At 36.3% G+C, this 18220-nt stretch overlaps 2 pseudogenes and 2 gene segments (V, D, J or C); all 4 read right to left on the bottom strand.

Annotated features, from left to right (window-relative positions):
* Positions 1–131: 131 nt before the first annotated feature.
* Positions 132–2988, bottom strand: LOC128629461 (immunoglobulin heavy variable 4-38-2-like). The segment is given in 2 exon segments: positions 132–1284; positions 2465–2988. Coding segments are annotated over 2 exon segments (498 nt in total).
* Positions 2989–8659: 5671 nt separating this feature from the next.
* On the bottom strand, positions 8660–10662 carry LOC108261621 (immunoglobulin heavy variable 1-46-like; annotated as a pseudogene).
* A 1722-nt stretch (positions 10663–12384) lies between these two features.
* Positions 12385–12926, bottom strand: LOC108261622 (immunoglobulin heavy variable 2-26-like; annotated as a pseudogene).
* A 2055-nt stretch (positions 12927–14981) lies between these two features.
* On the bottom strand, positions 14982–16400 carry LOC108277668 (immunoglobulin heavy variable 1-3-like). The segment is given in 3 exon segments: positions 14982–15062; positions 15744–16084; positions 16167–16400. Coding segments are annotated over 3 exon segments (474 nt in total).
* Positions 16401–18220: the final 1820 nt, after the last annotated feature.

Here is an 18220-nt window from a genome sequence, read left to right as displayed (position 1 = left end):
CAGCACACCACTGTAATGTGTGGTTAATGAAGGTGGGACCCAATAATTATAGCAAACATAAAATCAGACTTTAAATCCAAAGAGGGTTCAGTAGAGCAGCAAAAAAGTAGGATATTTGTGACAGTCCCAGTGTATTTTATTCTTTATTAATACATTTATTTTATATCATGTAGGTGATATATTTTCTCTGCAGAAATCTCCACCAATTTAGATTTTGTCCTGTTAATTTTCATATAGTTTAAATGTGAAAAGGGGAAGAAAATGCAGTTAAAGATTTCATTCTGACTGTGGTACAGGAGCATCACATACATTCTGACTGATGGTATCTGTTTATAAACTGAATTTATTAACCTTATGTCTTTCAATAAGATACAAAAGTAGCCTAAAACTTGATCAAAGTGTAACCATTAAATGTGTGAGGAACTCACACTTAGCTCACAAAGTTTTAGATATTTTTTATCAAACTGACTGTTTTAATCACTGCTGTTGTTAAACTGGTTCCTTATCCAACATGGCCTCTGCAGGAAGAAAGCCTAGGCAAGATTAGAAAGTAAATCATTTCATGTTGTTTTGGTGAAATATATTTATAGTGTATCAATGTTGAGGCTTCTAAATGTTAGACAGAAAACCCTATTTAGCCAAAATCTGATTTTTCATCTCTTTAGGTCAGTACATCACTGCACAAAAGTTATGATACTCAGATAAAGAAAGATAAAACATGAAGTTTTTCATTGGAGCACTGCACAGTTCTTGGTCAATTTGAATTCTAACCAATTTATGTTAAAATGTTAAAATTTAACAAACTCAGCAAATCAACTGACTATTTGCTAGCTGATGTCTTCTTACACTTATGAGAAACATAAAATTTCAAACAGAGATGAAACATTGTATTGCTATGGTATTGCTTTTGCTAATACATCACTTTTCTGTACTGGGTGTTTTTGTACAGGGATGTTCTTGATCTGTCTCACTGTGGTTTACGGGCGCAGTAATACACAGCTGTGTCTTCAATCTGCATGTTCTGCCCTGTTAATGTTACTGTGCTGTTGGACGTGTCTTTGGAAACCTGAAACCTGCTTTTCAGTTTCTCACTGTAGTAAGTGATACCACTACCAGATATTTGTCCGATATACTCCAGAGCTTTTCCTGCAGGTTGTCGTATCCAGTGTGTCCAGTAGCTGCCATCACTTACTGAATATCCAGACACTTTACAGGTCAGAGTCATTGACTGACCAGGGGATAAAATCGTTGTTTCAGGTTGAATCAGTTGAACACAGTAAACACCTGTTAAAGAAAAGATAATTTTAATGCTGTAAAAGGAAAATGTGCCCAAAAGCCATATGCATGTAAAATGTAAAAACACTTATAGTGTACAGCTGCCAGCAGCAGCAGCAGTAGGAATATAGAGATCATGGTGTGTGTTGAAGCAGAATAAGTAAAAGCTCTTGGTCTTCACCATTTAAATATATAACGGAAATACATTTGCATAGAGACACTTGTGACAGGTCTTCTACTCTTCATGCTACAGCCGGTCAGTGGGTTTGACTAGGAGGCTCATCAAGAGAACCATGTCCACAGTTCCTCCCTCTGTAAAAGCTTAGGCTGTGTTAGAGTAGATGGGGCATGTTCCTGGTTGCTTTGTGTTTGAGTTTGGCTTTTGTTTGTTTTGTAGTTTAGCTTGTTTTTGTAATTTGTTTTGCGAATTTTGTTTTCTATTTTTGATACACTAACATCCTTGCACCAGATAGACATTACAGATGACTGTGTTGTTTCCTTGGTTTATATAATTTTCTATTTATTTTAATAAATGTTTATTGTTGCAACTGACTTCTTTACTATGTCCTCCTATCATTTGTCACGGCTTTGAACCGGTCGTGACACACTCTTTTATCAGAGTAAATTTGATGCAATCCTACATATCTGAACCAATATACATTATTAACACATGTAACTTTATTTTCATTTTCTCTTAATTTGTAAATGTGACTATACACATTAACTGACTATTTCACAATTTTAAACTGGTTTGTTTCAGCCTCAGGGTGGTGTGATGCTGTTGATCCATTACAATGTTTGGAACGAGCGCATTAATATAAACCTGTGATTTGCTCTAACCATTAATCAGTACTGAAAATTCTACAGCGCTGTGTTATAACTGATACTAATGGTTGTGTCCTTTTTGTTTTTAATATTTATTAGAGATTTCTTAGTCACCACCAGAAGAACAATATTACTGAAGATGACTGACTGAATGAATTTAGATCATTTATTCAGCTTGCTTATTGATGTTAAAAAAGTAACACTGCTGCTAAGAGACGCTTGAGAACTTTATTGACTGTGATATCTGTACTTATATCAACACCATGCACATCTGTGGAGGAAAACACTTGGTGGTATCTCACACAATATATGCTGCACATTTATTGTTATTGTAGTAAATTAATACATTTGATAAAGCACTCACAGGAAGCAGCTGCCAACAGGAGCAGTGGAGATGTAGAGAACCTGGTGTGTGTTATTTGTACTGGGGTCTTCTCTGATATCCAAAGTTTAACAGAACATGAATAGAGTGATGTCCAGCTGTGACACTTGTATTTGTTTATCTGAGTAAAGGAGAATATATTTAAAATGTGCAGAATGTTCATGTTATCGAGGATATGTAAAGCCTACTTTATGAATCTTATATAACCAACTAACAAGATACTATATGTAGAACATTTTCTTTGGAGTTGTAAGCATGTCTTTCCATAATGTTCATGCTATAACTAAGCTAAAATGGTGTTTATTCAGCTGCTACCATTAACATAATGTCACGATTCCCCCTTGAAGCAGCGTGCTCTAAGCGTGAATGCGCGAGCACCTGCTTTTCCGCTGTTGACCGTAGTGACATTGGGACACGTGTGTTTTGTTTATGTTTGTCATGTCTCCTCCCTGTTCCGTCATTGGCTGGGAATTCACGTGGGTCTGTATTGCTCCCAGCTGATAGCAGTTTACATGCTAATCAGGTCCGCATATATACCGTGCACTTCCCAGCACACAACGTGGAAGAGTGAGTGAGTGAGTGAGTGAGTGAGTGAGTGAGTGAGTGAGTGAGTGAGTGAGTGAGTGAGTGAGTGAGTGAGTGAGTGAGTGAGTGAGTGAGTGAGTGAGTGAGTGAGTGAGTGAGTGAGTGAGTGAGTGAGTGAGTGAGTGAGTGAGTGAGTGAGTGAGAGGGATTCTCCGCTTCCAGTCCCTCGTTCTAGTTCGTGTCGTGTTTTGGTTATCGACCTAGATTCCTGCCTAGTCCCGTGTATGACTGTTTGCCAATCGCCTGACCTCTTGCATGTTTATGGATTACGTTTTGGATCACGTTTAGGATTTGTCTGCCTGCCTGTCTCTTTAAATAAACAACTGTTATCCTGCACCTGCATCCGCCTTATCTCTGCTTCGTCACGATGTGTGACAGATAAACACTTACTGGATATGCTGCAGGATCCCCGCGACCCTCTGTAGGATAAGCGATACAGAAAATGGATGGATGGATGGACTATGGTATTAGAGGAATACAACACTGTGGGTCATGCTGTAATAGGAAAATAATCAACTTCTTTGTGGAAATAGTAGCTCCATTTTGTGTTGGGCTGAATCACACCACCTCCTCATTGATTGTTTTCCGATAACAGCAATCCATTTTAAATCAATCAATTAATTTGATATATTAATAATAATAATAATAATAATAATATAAAAAAACAACAACAACAATGATGATGATGATAATAATAATAATGATAATACCATAATTGCTTGAACAGAACACCTACTATTAAAAAAATATCCAAATTACCAATTTAACTATATATCAAGTTATCCTTTCCTACAACGATGTAGAATCCGATCCCAGTGGACTGCAGGACATTCTAATTGTAGTTTAAATATAAACTTTATAATCCCATCAAATCAGCTGACTGTAAACTAGCTGTCGTCACACACTTGTGAGAAACTTTGAAGTTAAAACAGAAATAAAAAATAATTCTGCTTCTTACATTCTTCTGTACTGGGTGTTTTTGTACAGGGTCTTTGTTGATCTGTCTCACTGTGTATTACGAGCACAATAATACACAGCTGTGTCCTCAGTCTGAAAGTTTTGCCCGTGTAAAATCACAGTATTGCTGGAGACCTCGGCTGAGAAACGTATCTTGTTCTTTAGTGAATCTTTACTGCCAGTATCACTGGAGCTGCAGTACCAGCCAATCCATTCCAGTGCTTGTCCTGATTTATGTCGTATCCAGTTAGTACAGGTACTGCCACTTGTGGCTGAATACCCAGTGATCTTACAGGGAACTGAAAATGATTCTCCAGGTTTAACCACCATGACTGGAGGCTGAACCAGTTCAATACATTTAATTCCTGTGAACAACAAATTAATCAATTAATCAGGTGCATTCTTTCTAAAAGAAATATAAACACAATTATCTCAAAACTCTCCACATATTTACCAGATACAGCTGTTAACAGCAGGAGTAGAAATGTAGCAAACATGGTTTGAATGGAACTTGAACCCAGAACCTCACTTCTCCTGAGAACACCTCTAATATTTTATAGGGGGTTTGATTTGCATGACAGTGTTTGGGGTTTCATAAAGGTATAGAGCTTACATGAGGCATTTCCTGGAAATGTAAAAACATGTACAAATTCCCAAAATATAAGAGTTACTTACTATAGACTTCCTTTTTCCTCAAACAGTATGGATTATGCACCCTGGTTTAATGAGGCACTGATATAATAGACATTACATATAAGACATTACAATGTTGTAGTTAGAGCTTATGACTTAAATCCCAGGAGAACTTGTTCTCATTTTTATCACACCCTCAGTCCGTTAAACCTCAACATGTTGGGTAGATGTTGTGTGAATAGAGAAAGAGTGCCCCTCACAGGACTTAAAGCTTAAAGAAAAGTATAATGTTCATACATTTCGAATGTGGGTGCAGACTAAATATACATTACAGTACACTACATGACCAAAGGTTGGCTTTCTAAATTTGTCTGTAAAAAACAGAAAATAATTTGCAATGCTGCTCAAATGTTAAAGCAGCATTGTCTATAATATACAACCCCAATTCTGAAAAAATTGGGACAGTATGGAAAATGCAAAAAATAGTGATTTGAAAATTCACTTCATCCTGTACTTTAATGAAAACACATTATTAACACATTATTTTATGTTTAACTTTGTGAATTTTATTTATTTTTGAAAATACTAATTTCTAATCTGATGGCTGCAACACACTCCAAAAAAGTTGACCACTGTGTCACAACACCTTTTCTTTTAATAACACTTATTAAGTGTTTGGACACTGAAGACACTAGATGGTTAAGTTTAGCAAGTGGAATTTTTCACCATTCATCAATTATGCATTTCTTCAGCTGCGTAACTGTACGGGGCCTTTGCTGCCTTATTTTGCACTTGATAACAAGGCACACATTCTCAATCAGAGACAGGTCAAGGCCGCAGGCAGGCCATGCTAGCACCCACACTCTCTGCTTATGCAACCATGCTCTTGTAATGCGGGCAGAATGTGGTTTGGCATTGTCCTGCTCTGGATGTCAGCATATGTTGCTCCAAAATGTGTAAATATCTTTCTGCATTAATAAGATAAGATAATACTTTATTAATCTCCAGATGGAGAAATTAGGGATGCCCTCACATATGTGCAAGTTACCCATTGACCACGCTGATGCTGACAGATGTTTTTGGACCTGACGCTGATAACAGCTTTGATGGTCCTTTTCCTCATTGGCCCGGAGAATATTACGGCTGTTTTGTCCAAAAACTATTTTAAATGTTGACTTGTCAGACCACAAAACATGATTCTACTGTGCTTCTGTTCATCTCAGATGAGATTGAGCCCAGAGAAGTCGGCGGCGCTTCTCAACAGTGCTGATGTATGATTTCTGCTTTGCACAATAAAGCCTTAACTTGCATCTGTGGATGCAGTGGCAAATGGTTTTGACTGAAAGTATTCCTGGTTTTGACTGAAAGTTTTACCAAAGTATTCCGAGCCCAAGTCAGTATATCCATTACAGACTCATGACGGTTTTTAAGATGGTGATGTCTGAGGAATCGAAGATCAGACGTATTCAGAAGTGATTTTTGGCCTTGCCCTTTACGCACCGAGATTTGACTGGATACCTTGAATCTTTTAATTATATTGTGCACTGCTGAAGGTGAAATGCCCCAAATCCTACCGATTTGTCTCTGGGGAAAGTTGCTTTCAAAGTGTTGGATTATTCGCTGATGCATCTGTTGACAGATTGGCGAGCCTCGACCCATCCTTGCCTTTGAAGGACTAGGCCTTTTTTGGAAGCTTATGATTAGACTTATTTCACTTCACCTTCTTATTTTAAATTGTCACATCCCTATTAGTCCTAAATTGCCCTGAACCAATTTTTTTGGAACATTCATCAATTTCAAAATAAATGTTTATTTTAAAAAACTATACAATTGATTAGGTAAAACATCAAATACCTTGTCTTTATATGCTTTTTGTTTAAATACAAGTCAAAGTACATTTACAAATCACTCCTCTTTGTTTTTATTAGCATTTTCCATACTGTCCCAACTTTTTCGGAATTGGCTTATACTGTGACACCTCAGTTTTTGAAACCATACATTTCTAAACATGTTTATATTTATTTTGCAACTTATGTTAGGATTTGTTCCTGCAAAAATCATGTGTAAGGAGCTGGTTTAACAAACACTGTGGTGAAAAACAAACAGTCTGCCTGAAGATAACTTGAAACCTTACTAGCTAAGTGTGATTTCCTCACACAGTGAATTTCACACTTTGATAACTATGCATTGCGGTGACATGAACATAAGCCTAATCAGCTCAGTTTGTAATCAGATACTGACTGTCAAAATGTCCAGGATGCTCCTGCACTCAGCCAGAATTCTTCTTCTTCCTCCTCTTCTTCTTCTTCTTCTTCTTCTTCTTCTTCTCCTTCTTCTTCTTATTAATTAATTAATTAATTCGTTAAGAAGCATGTTGGGAGCTAGCACTTGTGCAAGACTGGTACTGTATGTTCTTAGATATAATTCAAAGATTTCATTTATGTTTTTCTGGAAAATAAAATAACTAAACATAGTTTTAAAGCACAATAAGCACTGTTCAAACAGGGCTCTGTCCATTGTTCATGGAGGAACATGACATGACATGACACAGAAATGATTGTATTTCTGTGTCATTGTATTTACAATGTTGTAAAACATTGTATTTCTGCTTTTTCTGATGTAAATAGTTTACTGTACAGGATGTTTTTGTACAGAGATGTTGTTGATCTGTCTCACTGTGGTTCATGAGCACAGTAATACACAGCTGTGTCTTCAGTCTGCATTCTCTGTCCTGTTAATGTTACTGTGCTGCTGGACGTGTCTCTGGAAACCTGAAACCTGCTTTTCAGTTTCTCGCTATATATAGTGCTACCATCATAACATATACATCCTATCCACTCCAGAGTCCTGCAGGTTGTCGTATCCAGTGTGTACTGTAGCTGCTATCAGTTAATGAATATCCAGACAATTTACAGGACAGAGTCACTGACTGACCAGGGGTTAAAAGTGTGGATCCGGTCTGGATCAGCTCAACACAGTGAACACCTGTTAAAGAAAAGTTATTTTAATGTTGTAAAATATATATATATATTGATTGTGCCCAAAAGCCATATTTATTTCAAATGTAAAAACACTTACAGTGTATGGCTGCCAGCAGCAGCAGTAGGGATGTAGAGATCATGATGTGTGTTGAAGCAGAATAAGTAAAAGCTCTTAGTCTCCATTGCTTAAATATATAACAGGGAAGGACATTTGCATAGAGACACTCCTTATATAAGGTTACATTTAAGGGAGTCTTCTAAATCAGATCACCTCCCCATCTATCAAACATGTCATTTTAAATATAAAAATACGTGGGACATTGATCCATGTCTATTTAAATATATCTATCAGTCCTGTTGTGTTTTCTGGTGAATAAGCAAACGCACAAGAGTATAACCACATTTAGTAAGGAATAAAACACAGCAGGGGTACTGTTACAGGAAAATAAGCAATGACATGGTGGTGGGATGAAACAGAATTAGTTACGACCCTAAAGTAGATTTTAAAAAAATACTGCTTGTTACTGAGAAACTGCAGAGAGCAAAGGTCTCCATCCTGAATTATAATTATTATTTTTTTTACCCTTATTGTTTTATAAGTATCAGGATTTTAAAAATTTTTTTTTTTGGTTTTAACTGCTTTATTTATTGTTTACACAGAGTGCAGTGAATTAATATAAATTCAATAATCAGACAACTCCACTACAAGATACACTTTTTATTTAGAGATTTACGAATGACTTCATTAACTTTTCACTCAACATTCATTCATTTTTTGATGTTTGGAAATAGATATTTAATAGTTATTCTATTCTCTTGTTTTTTCTTAAAATGAAAGAATATAATTTTCACTGTCATTTTTATGCAGTTCTTTGATGAAAACTACTGTTTGTGTATTTAAAATCACACAAGCTGTTAAAATGTCATTCCAGTGGAATAAAGTTTGACTGAGATGGTTTATTAGTTACATTGAGAGAATCTCTAACATGTCTCAAAGTTTTTGTAAGGGGAATCCACTATTCTATGTCATTGTGAGTCTTGCGCAGTAATACACAGCTGTGTCTTTAGTTGGCAGATTCTGTCCTCCAATTGTTATTGTGTTAGTGGCAGTGTCTCTGGAGATGCTGAGCTTATTTTTCAGTTTGTCACTGTAAGCTGTTCCCCCACCACTACTGATGTATCTCATAACTGAATATGAAACCTTGCAGTTGATGGAGAGACTCTGGCCTGGCTGGACTGTCATGGAAGCAGGCTGAGTCAGTTCCTCACCATGCACATCTGTGGAGGAAAACACATGGTGATATCTCACACAATATATTCTGCACATTTATTGTTATAGTAAATGAATGAATTTAATAATGCACTCACAGGAAGCAGCTGCCAGCAGGAGCAGTGGAGATGTACTGGGGTGTTCTCCAAAGTTTAACATAGACCATCACATAACATAAATAGAGTTATGTCTAGCCATGACACTTGTATTTGCATACCTGGTGATGATGGGAGGAGAACGTATTTAAAACGTATGATGAGGAGATCCATCTTATGGAGAACAAGTGGCTTTTTAATGGAACAAATCTTTTCCATGACAGAAACCTCTTTACCAATTAACATTATTCATTCTTCAATAATAAAGTGAATTATAAATATAGAGAAACTCACAACAAGGTAGACCTGTTGTTTTTTTTTCTCTCCCCTACCTGCTTCTGTGTGTATTTTTTATTTGGACTTAATTGTGATATTTTCTAAGTTTCTAACAAACTAAGTTGGTTCTTTTTCCCATATTGTAAATATATCAGTCTTTTAAACCATTTGATTTGCATAATAATGTTTAGGCTTTCACAAAGGTTCAATAAAACCAAAGTCATACTACATTTCCTGCAAATGTAAAAACATGTATACATTCACAAAATACAAGAGCTACTACTATTTACTTACTAAGTTATCAAAGAGTGTGGATTATGCAGCCTGGTTTATTAAGACATGGTTATAACAGATCTGTAATGTCTTAGTTTTTAATTAATGTTGTAAATACATTTTATGACGGTGATGGAAAGGACATCAGTCCTCTCTCAGTCCTTTTAATCTTTGTCTTTTTAACCTCAACATGTTGAGTAGATGTTGTGTAAGTAGAGAAAGAGTGCCTCTCAGAGGACTTAAAGCATAATGGAAATCATAATGTTCAGATATATAAGTATACAAAACCTAAATGTAAATATGTACAGTCAAACATTCAGGAAAATTTCATTGTCTGTGAAAAAGCTAAATAATTTGCACTACTAGTGAAATGTTAGATCGGATGTTTCTATCTATTCATTATTTACTGTGCTTTAATCTTCTCTATAATCATTTAATATTTCTTTATGTATATAGGATGTGATGGATTTCCATAAATTGTATTTTTTAGATTTTAACTCAAAATAAACTTCACATATATGTGAGGTTTATTTTTTGTTCAGTCCTCCCAGTGAGGTGTACAGCTGTGTGTCTTTACACAGTAATAAACACCCGTGTCTTCTGGCACCAGGCTGCTGATATCTACGTAAAGCACATTGTTGCTCGTGTCTCTGGAGATGCTGAAGCAAGTTTCATAGGAAAGTCCAGTCTATGCTTCCACCACCCCTTATGATCCTGATCCACTCCAAGCCTTTTCCTGTAGGCTGTCTGATCCAGCTTGTGCCGTAGCTAGTGAGGGCATAGCCAGAAATCTGACAGGACAACTTCACTGAGGCTCCGGGAGGTTTAGCCTCAGCAGGAGACGAGGTCAGACTGATGCCATGCAAATCTGAGAAGAGGAGAGCGGTAAAACACATAGAAGCTATTAAACACACTTCACTTCAACTCAGTCTAAAATATGGAGCATATAAAAAGTTGAGTAAAGTGTGGAGGGAGGTGTTTCCTCACAGGGCACAGAGGATATCAGAAGAAGAAGAGGCCAGCTCATGATTCCTCTGCTGTACTCGACCAAACACAGAGACTGCTGTGTACTTGCAGTGTATTTATATCTGTCTGATGTTGGGGAGATTTGCATGCAGTATGCGTTATGTATTTAACATTAATTCTGGCATTCTGTCTACAGTACAGCATTTCTTCAAACATGTGCAGACAAATTCTTAAAGCAAGAAACCAACAAATATATATATATATATATATATATATATATATATATATATATATATATATATATCAGAATATATTTTCATAACTTTCAGTAGGTTCAGAAGGTTAATTTTCTAAAACAACATCTCAGGCAATAGTTACTTTAAGGTTTATCTGTTTATATATATATATATATATATATATATATATATATATATATATATATATATATATATATATATATGAATGAGAATGAGTAATTTTACAGAAAAAGTTTGCTGTCGATAAAAACTTCTCACATGTAACTGCAATACAAATGAAGAAAGTATGAATTCCAGATTGGAGCATTTGTATCACCATGGTTTAAAAGAGAGAAAGCACTCAGATCAGAGATCAGACTCAGAACAGCATCAGAGGGAAATGAAGTCATTTATAACCCTGTCTTTATGATGGAGTTTGTGCATTGTTCGAGCAAATTAACTCAAAACTCTGCATAGTTCCATCTCAAATAATTAAAACAATTACTGTTGCTGTAAATGAAAACAAACTGCTGGTATGTTGTATGAGCTAAATGTATATCAGCATAAATGGTTCAAACACAAGATATAATTTGCATGGCATGACCATTATAGACATAAAAATATTCACAGAGGAATAGCAATGAGGAGAAAGAGCTTACTGTAAGACTCCAGCTGTGTTTCATGCTGTCTAGTACATAACTGCTCTTTACTCATTAGATATCATGTCCTTTTAGTACATCACAGTGTATCACTGTAACACCCAGAAGAACTTGAGGTTTTCTGATTTCTGAACAACACAAACATGTCCAGTTCTTTCAGAAACTGTCACTTTTCAGCTGTGTGTCTAATCCAGGTTATCCGACACAAACTGAATGTAGTTCCAGAAATAATGCAGGTCGCAAATCATCACTGTTTTTAAATCTTTGTGTATGATGATATAATATATAACATTTAGAAATATTTATTATTCATTTTGCAGGGTAGTGTAAAGAAATATATAATAATACTACGATAATGTTAGCAACAAAGAGCAATTATCTTTCAGTTGTTTAATGTGAGTGAGATGATGGTGAATCGTTGCAGTCTGTGAGGAGAGAGAGAAGCTGAATGTGTATTAATGAGCAGTTAGAGATGGTTTAGTTTACACAGACCTTTATCTAAAATACAACAGAAGCAGAGGACAGATTCAGTAAGGAATAAAACATTTGGGGGAATGCTGTTATAAATAATCTGTTATAAATAATATACTCTTATAGATATATTGTTATACATAATCAAGGGCAGGGTGATGTGATGCATCCTCACTTGAAGCAGTTTCACTGTTTCCACCTTAAAATTAATTATTTTCCTACAGTAGCATGTGCAGAAGTGCTTTATTCCTCTAATTCCCCTTGTATGCATTAGGTATTGAAATCAATATCAGGAATTAGTGATTAAGAAACATTTTTTTTTAAACTCAGAGTTATCATTTAATTTAAAAGCCAGCTCAACATGTGAAGCAAGTGGAATGTTAACTAGACATTCATTTAAAACAGCTAAGAAGATAAATAATATATTCTCCATAACTATGAACTGAGTAAACTTTTGTTTATTAGTTTTTGTGAAATGATTATCTAAGTGTCTAGGCTGAAGTGTTTGTAATGTTGAGATGAAGACGATGTTTTTGTGCAGTGCTGCAGCTTGTCATGTCAGTGTGGATCACAAGAACAGTAATACACAGTTGTATCTTCAGTCTGCATGTCCTGTCCCTGTAAGGTCACATTTTACTGGAAGTGTCTCGAGATATGACAGACTTGTCTTTAAGTGAATCTTCCTTGGAATTATCCTCATCATTATCAATTATGTTGATCCATTCTAGAGCTTTTCCTGCAGGTTGTCGAATCCAAGCTGTTCCAACGTGGCTGCTGCTATCAGTGCTAGAAGCTCCAGACACTCTACAGGTGATGGTTAAAGTCTCTCCTGGCTTTATAACCACTGAGTCTGGCTGGATGAGCTCAGTAGCACAGAACACATCTGTGAAAAGAGAAAAAGAAAAGGTTCACATGTTGAACTGAAAGGATCAAAGAGAAAGTTATGAAGCTTAAATCCAAACACTCACAGGGGGCGAGAGCCAGCAGCAGCAGTGGAGCTGAAGCAAACATGTTTGTGTTGAAGGAGGACTAATGAGAACGGCTTCCTCTCTCGATAAGCATGGTGCTAATATTACGGGGGGGGGATTGCATAAATATTACAGAGAAGCTGTATTGAGTCCAGCTCTGTGTTAATCACAGTCACATCCCATTTTGGCGCTATTTAACATCAGTTTATTGTGATAAGTAATTTAAGAATCTACTATTATTACTAACTTGATAGTTAAAGTTCGTCACTACAAACTTTGATTTTGACTTGAGAAAGCAAGTCTGCTAGGGAGTGTCTAGGGTGTTCTGGCTGGTTGCTCACCAGTTGTTAGGGTGTTTTTGGTGGTTGCTAGGGTTTTGATGCATTGTTCTGAGTGGTTGCTGGGGTGTTGCTAGGGTATAGCTAGGGTGTAGCAGTGTCCCAATACTTTTGGAGCTAGTCAGCGTTCTACTTCTTTTGGAGGTAGACAGTGTTCCACTACTTTTAGAGCTAGCTAGCTTTCAAATACTTTTGGAGCTGGATAGCATTCCAATACTTTTAGAGGTAGATAGCATTCCAATACTTTTAGCGCTAGATAGCATTGCAATACTTTTGGAGCTAGGCAGCATTTCAGTACTTTTTGAACTAGATAGCTTTCCAATTCTTTTGGATCTAGGTAGCATTCCAGTACTTTTTGATCTAGATAGCTTTCCAATACTTTTGGAGCGAGGTTGCATTCCAGTAATTTTGGAGCTAGACAGTGTTCCAATACTTTTGGAGCCGGATAGCATTCCAATACTTTTGGAGCTAGGCATCGTTCAGATACTTTTAGAGCTTGATAGCGTTCCAATACAGTTGGAGCTAGGCAGCGTTTCAGTAGTTTTGGAGCCAGGCAGTGTTCCAATAGTTTTGGAGTTAGGCAGTGTTTCAGTACTTTTGGGCTTCGGGCCGTCTGCACTCAGGTGGAGTGGAGGTGTGTGAGTTCTGACAGGTGGATTTTACAGTCAGTATTTGAACATTCCCTCTGTATAAGTGAATGGGAGTTTTTGTGAATTTTCATCGTCTGCAATGGGAATACCGGGGGTCCGATCAGTTTGGAAAAATAGATCCTGACCAGTTTCATCAGCTTGAAGGACTGTGCTGAGTTTGGTGGAAATAGCTTGAAAGTTTAAAGAGTTATAAGTCAGAATTTTCCAATGCAAGTCAATGGGAATTTTGGCCACTTTGACCATCCGTACCGGGAATTCCAGAATTCCAAATACTTCGGAAAGATATAACAACTCAAGTCAGAACAGTCTGAAGTTCTGAGCCGAGTTTGGTGCTTGAGCTTGAAAGCCCTAGGAGGAGATTCTGTTTAAATTTCTACCTCTACTACTACTACTACTACTACTACTACCACTAATAATAATAATAATAATAATAATAATAATAATAATAATAATGATAATAATAATGATAATACTACTAATACTACTAATAATAAAATTAATGCTACTACTACTACTACTACTACTACTACTACTACTACTACTACTAATAATAATAATATCAATAAGCTTAGTAGATGTTTCTCAAGCCAACATAATAATAGGAATATTTTGTGTTAAATAACTTAAGTATTTTATATTCAAATAATTTCGTACAGTAAATAATGTAATTATTTCTTCTTGTTATGGATGTAGTGAAAATTAAACTGAATCTTTGCCATAACACACACAAAATAATACATACAGTAACTGCTGTGAATAACTGCTTCCATGATTGCCACTCTAACAGTGAAATATTAGTGTTTTCAGAACAGCATGTAGCTAAAACGTGTTTATTACTGGCATTAAAACTGGGCTCTATATTTAACAATATAATCAAACTGTAATGGAAAATTCCCCATGCAGTCAAACCATTTTCATTCTGGTTTAGTCTGCACTCTAGAGGCGTTAACTGATAAATACAGTGTGAAGTAGCAGATTGATAAGATTCTAAAGCAGGTGTTTTAAATTATAAAAAAAAAAACTAAATCTAGTGACCAGATGACAAAAGTCTAATTTCCTTAAGCAGCTCGACACTGAAACTATTCTCTTCTCCTACTTCTGTTTCTCAAAATCCTAAAATAATCTGCTTTAAGAAATCAAATCAGGAGTGAGGCATGTGACTTGGCTTCTCTACGTCCAGGTGTACACTCAGTGTTCCTGGATCGACTCTGGATCCACCACTCTGACCAGGAAAAAGTGTTTACTTAAGATGCACGAATGACTGAATGAATAATTAGATGTCTCATGAATTTAAATGATTATATTTTTAGTTACAGTAAATATATCCTTACACACCTCACTAATATTAATCAGTTTATTTTCAGTTTAAATTTACAGTATACAGACATAATGTGTGATCAAAAATGATAAACTATTGCTCTGTTGGGTCATTGGTGGCTTGATGGTTAAGACTCTGGGTTACTGATTGGAAGGTTGGGGGTTCAAGCCCCAGCAGTTCCAAGCTGCCATGGTTGGGCCCTTGAGCAAGGCCTTTAAACCTCTCTTGTATCATGGCTGACCCTGCACTCTGACCACAACTTCCTAACATGCTGGGATATGCGAACAAAGAATTAATTTCACTGTTCTGTAATGTAGATGTGAATAATAAAGACTCATTCATGTTCATAACATCTGGACTTTACAGAATCTGAATACTGCAGTAAGACTCCATAATAAACATTACAAGGGATAATACATTTTCATTTGTTTCTGGTTTGTAATATAAATAATTGTAAACAAAATGTAATTGAGCAGTTCATTAACCACAGTAAGGGAGGACTATATTCATCACTTACATAAATGACAACAGTAATGACTTGTTCAATAAAATGCTGTGTGAAAAATATGAGTGTGGTTTTAGTACAGCTGTTTCCTCAGCTCCAGTCACTGTGGCTTCTCGGGCGCAGTAATAAACCGCAGTGTCCTCTGTCCTCAGACTCTTGGCCTCTAAGTACTGTGTACTTGCTGGGACGTCTTCTGTCAAGGTGAACTGGTTCTTCAAAGACTCTGCATATTCTGCATTATTATTACCAGTACTCATAATACCAATCCATTCCAGAGCTTTCCCTGGTTTCTGTCGGATCCAGTGTATGTTGTGGCTCGTCATTGAATATCCACTTATTTTACACGAGATCTTCACAGATTCTCCATGTCTCTTTACCACAGCAGGAGACTGGTCCAGTTTGATCTCAGCACTGCAAAAACCTGCCAGATAAAACGATCAAAAATATCATTAATGCGTTAAATCATACACTCAGTGGTAAACATTTAAAGAAGTCTCAGTTACCTCGTGTTAACATGAGTATAAAAATGCACTGCAGAATGACGCCTAGCCCCATAATCGAACTCAGTGATGGAAGTTCTGTAATTCAGTTTGATGATATGAGCTTTAGCTGAGCAACAAGCTGATTTTATGCAGAGCAAATAATAACAGGATGGATTTGCATAAACTTCCTTTCACCAATAGAGTCAGATCTATAATATGAACCTCCACTGGCTGATTTTGCATGTGTCAAGGATGAGAGCGATGTCACAGTTTACAGTTTGCAAGTTCAGTTTAGTGTTTGGTGTACATGCAAGTAACCTTCAAAGTTCTTATGATTTATTCATTTCCATCAGTTTAAAGATGGTTGTTAATTAGCATTGAACATATTTTACAGTACTCTACAGACATCTAAGGCACATGCAAAAATAAAGAAATTAAATGTTTCTACATTTAAAAAAAAATATTATAATGTTCACTAAGAAATGGGTGCACAGTGGCTTAGTGTTTAGCACATTCGCCTCCCCGTGCAGCGGGGGTTTCCTCCGGGTAATCCGGTTTCCTCCCCCAGTCTGAAGACATGCAGGGTAGGCTGATTGGCATGTCCAAAGTGTCCTTAGTGTATGAATGGGTGTGTGTTTGTGATTGTGCCCTGCGATGGATTGGTACCCTGTACCCCACCTCGTGCCCCATGCTTTCTGGGATAGGCTTATTAGCGGTATTGAAAGTGGATGGATTCAGTAATAAACAGTAATAAAGGAAACAAAGTTAATATTTAGTTTGACGACCCTTTGCTTTAAAAAAAAATATAGTCTAAGGTACACTTTCTGCAGTTTTATAAGGAAATGAGCTGTAAGATTTATTGTGCATCTTGCAGAACCAGTCACATTTCTTCTAGAGTCTTTGCGTCCTATTTTTGCAGCAAGACCCAGCAGCCTTCATTGTGTTATTGTCTGAAAAGTGTCTCTTACATAATATGCTGCTTTCTTTAATGGTATGCAAACATTTTTCTGTAACAATTTTGTGCTGGAAAACTAATGTTTGGAAATATAAAATGTTCTTGACTCGATAATGTAGAAGTCATAAAACAAAAATCTATAAAAAAGTTTGTACTAAAAAAAAAATAGGGTGCCTCAGACTTTTGCACAATACAGTATATAATAAAAATATAACCTCAGAATACTCTAAGCAGTAAGATATTAAGAAGTAATATTTTACTTCATGCAGCAACTGAACGCTTTTTCATTCAACATTTACATGTTGTCTTTTATATTTACATAAGCTGTCTGAACTGATATGTTGGCTGTGTTATTGCTGCTGATATTTAGATGACGCCTCTGCTCCTGCTTTTGACCTTTTTTCTAGCTACTATAGAGCTACTGCCCTCTATAGGTGTGAAAACATTTACACTTTGTTTCTCTTCCTGCAGATGTGTGTTTTGTACTTAGCTGAGTGTGCGGAGCTTCTGTCACTGATACCAACATCCACTTTACACAGCCCAGATTCAACAACCTGCACAAAAGCTTAGGAATGGATTTAGATATTATTAATGTATTAATGGATTGATTAACTGTATATGGTATAAAACTGAAGTGATTTAAGCTGCTCACCTGCTCTCCTCCTTCTCACCACACACACACACACACACACACACACACACACACACACACACACACACACACACACACACACACACACACACACACACTAATGTAAGAGACATGAGTGAAGGGTCTGCATAAAATGCATCAACAACTACTATATTTTGTGAAAATGCTATGAACAGTATGCATAAACAAAAACAACCAAATAGCTGCACACTCATCCAAAATGATCCTCTTAATAAAATAGTAGGTGTGCTGTGGTCAGAAGGTGTTACATTCATATAACAGCAGGTCTGACAGTAGTTCCAGCTGCAAGGTTTACAAAGAGATGCTCGTTCTAATGTGTTTTAGTTCCTGCAAAATTTACACAATGATTTAATGGCTTTAAAGATAAAAATAAACAGAACTTATAGTATTGTTGAATGAACTGATAATGTATTCTGAACAGATATTTATACAAATAGGATTATTATT

This window comes from Ictalurus punctatus, chromosome 2 (genome assembly GCF_001660625.3).
Source record: "Ictalurus punctatus breed USDA103 chromosome 2, Coco_2.0, whole genome shotgun sequence".
NCBI lineage: Eukaryota > Metazoa > Chordata > Actinopteri > Siluriformes > Ictaluridae > Ictalurus > Ictalurus punctatus.
Note: the sequence above shows the minus strand (reverse complement) of the source record. Positions and strands in the feature narration are given on the sequence as shown.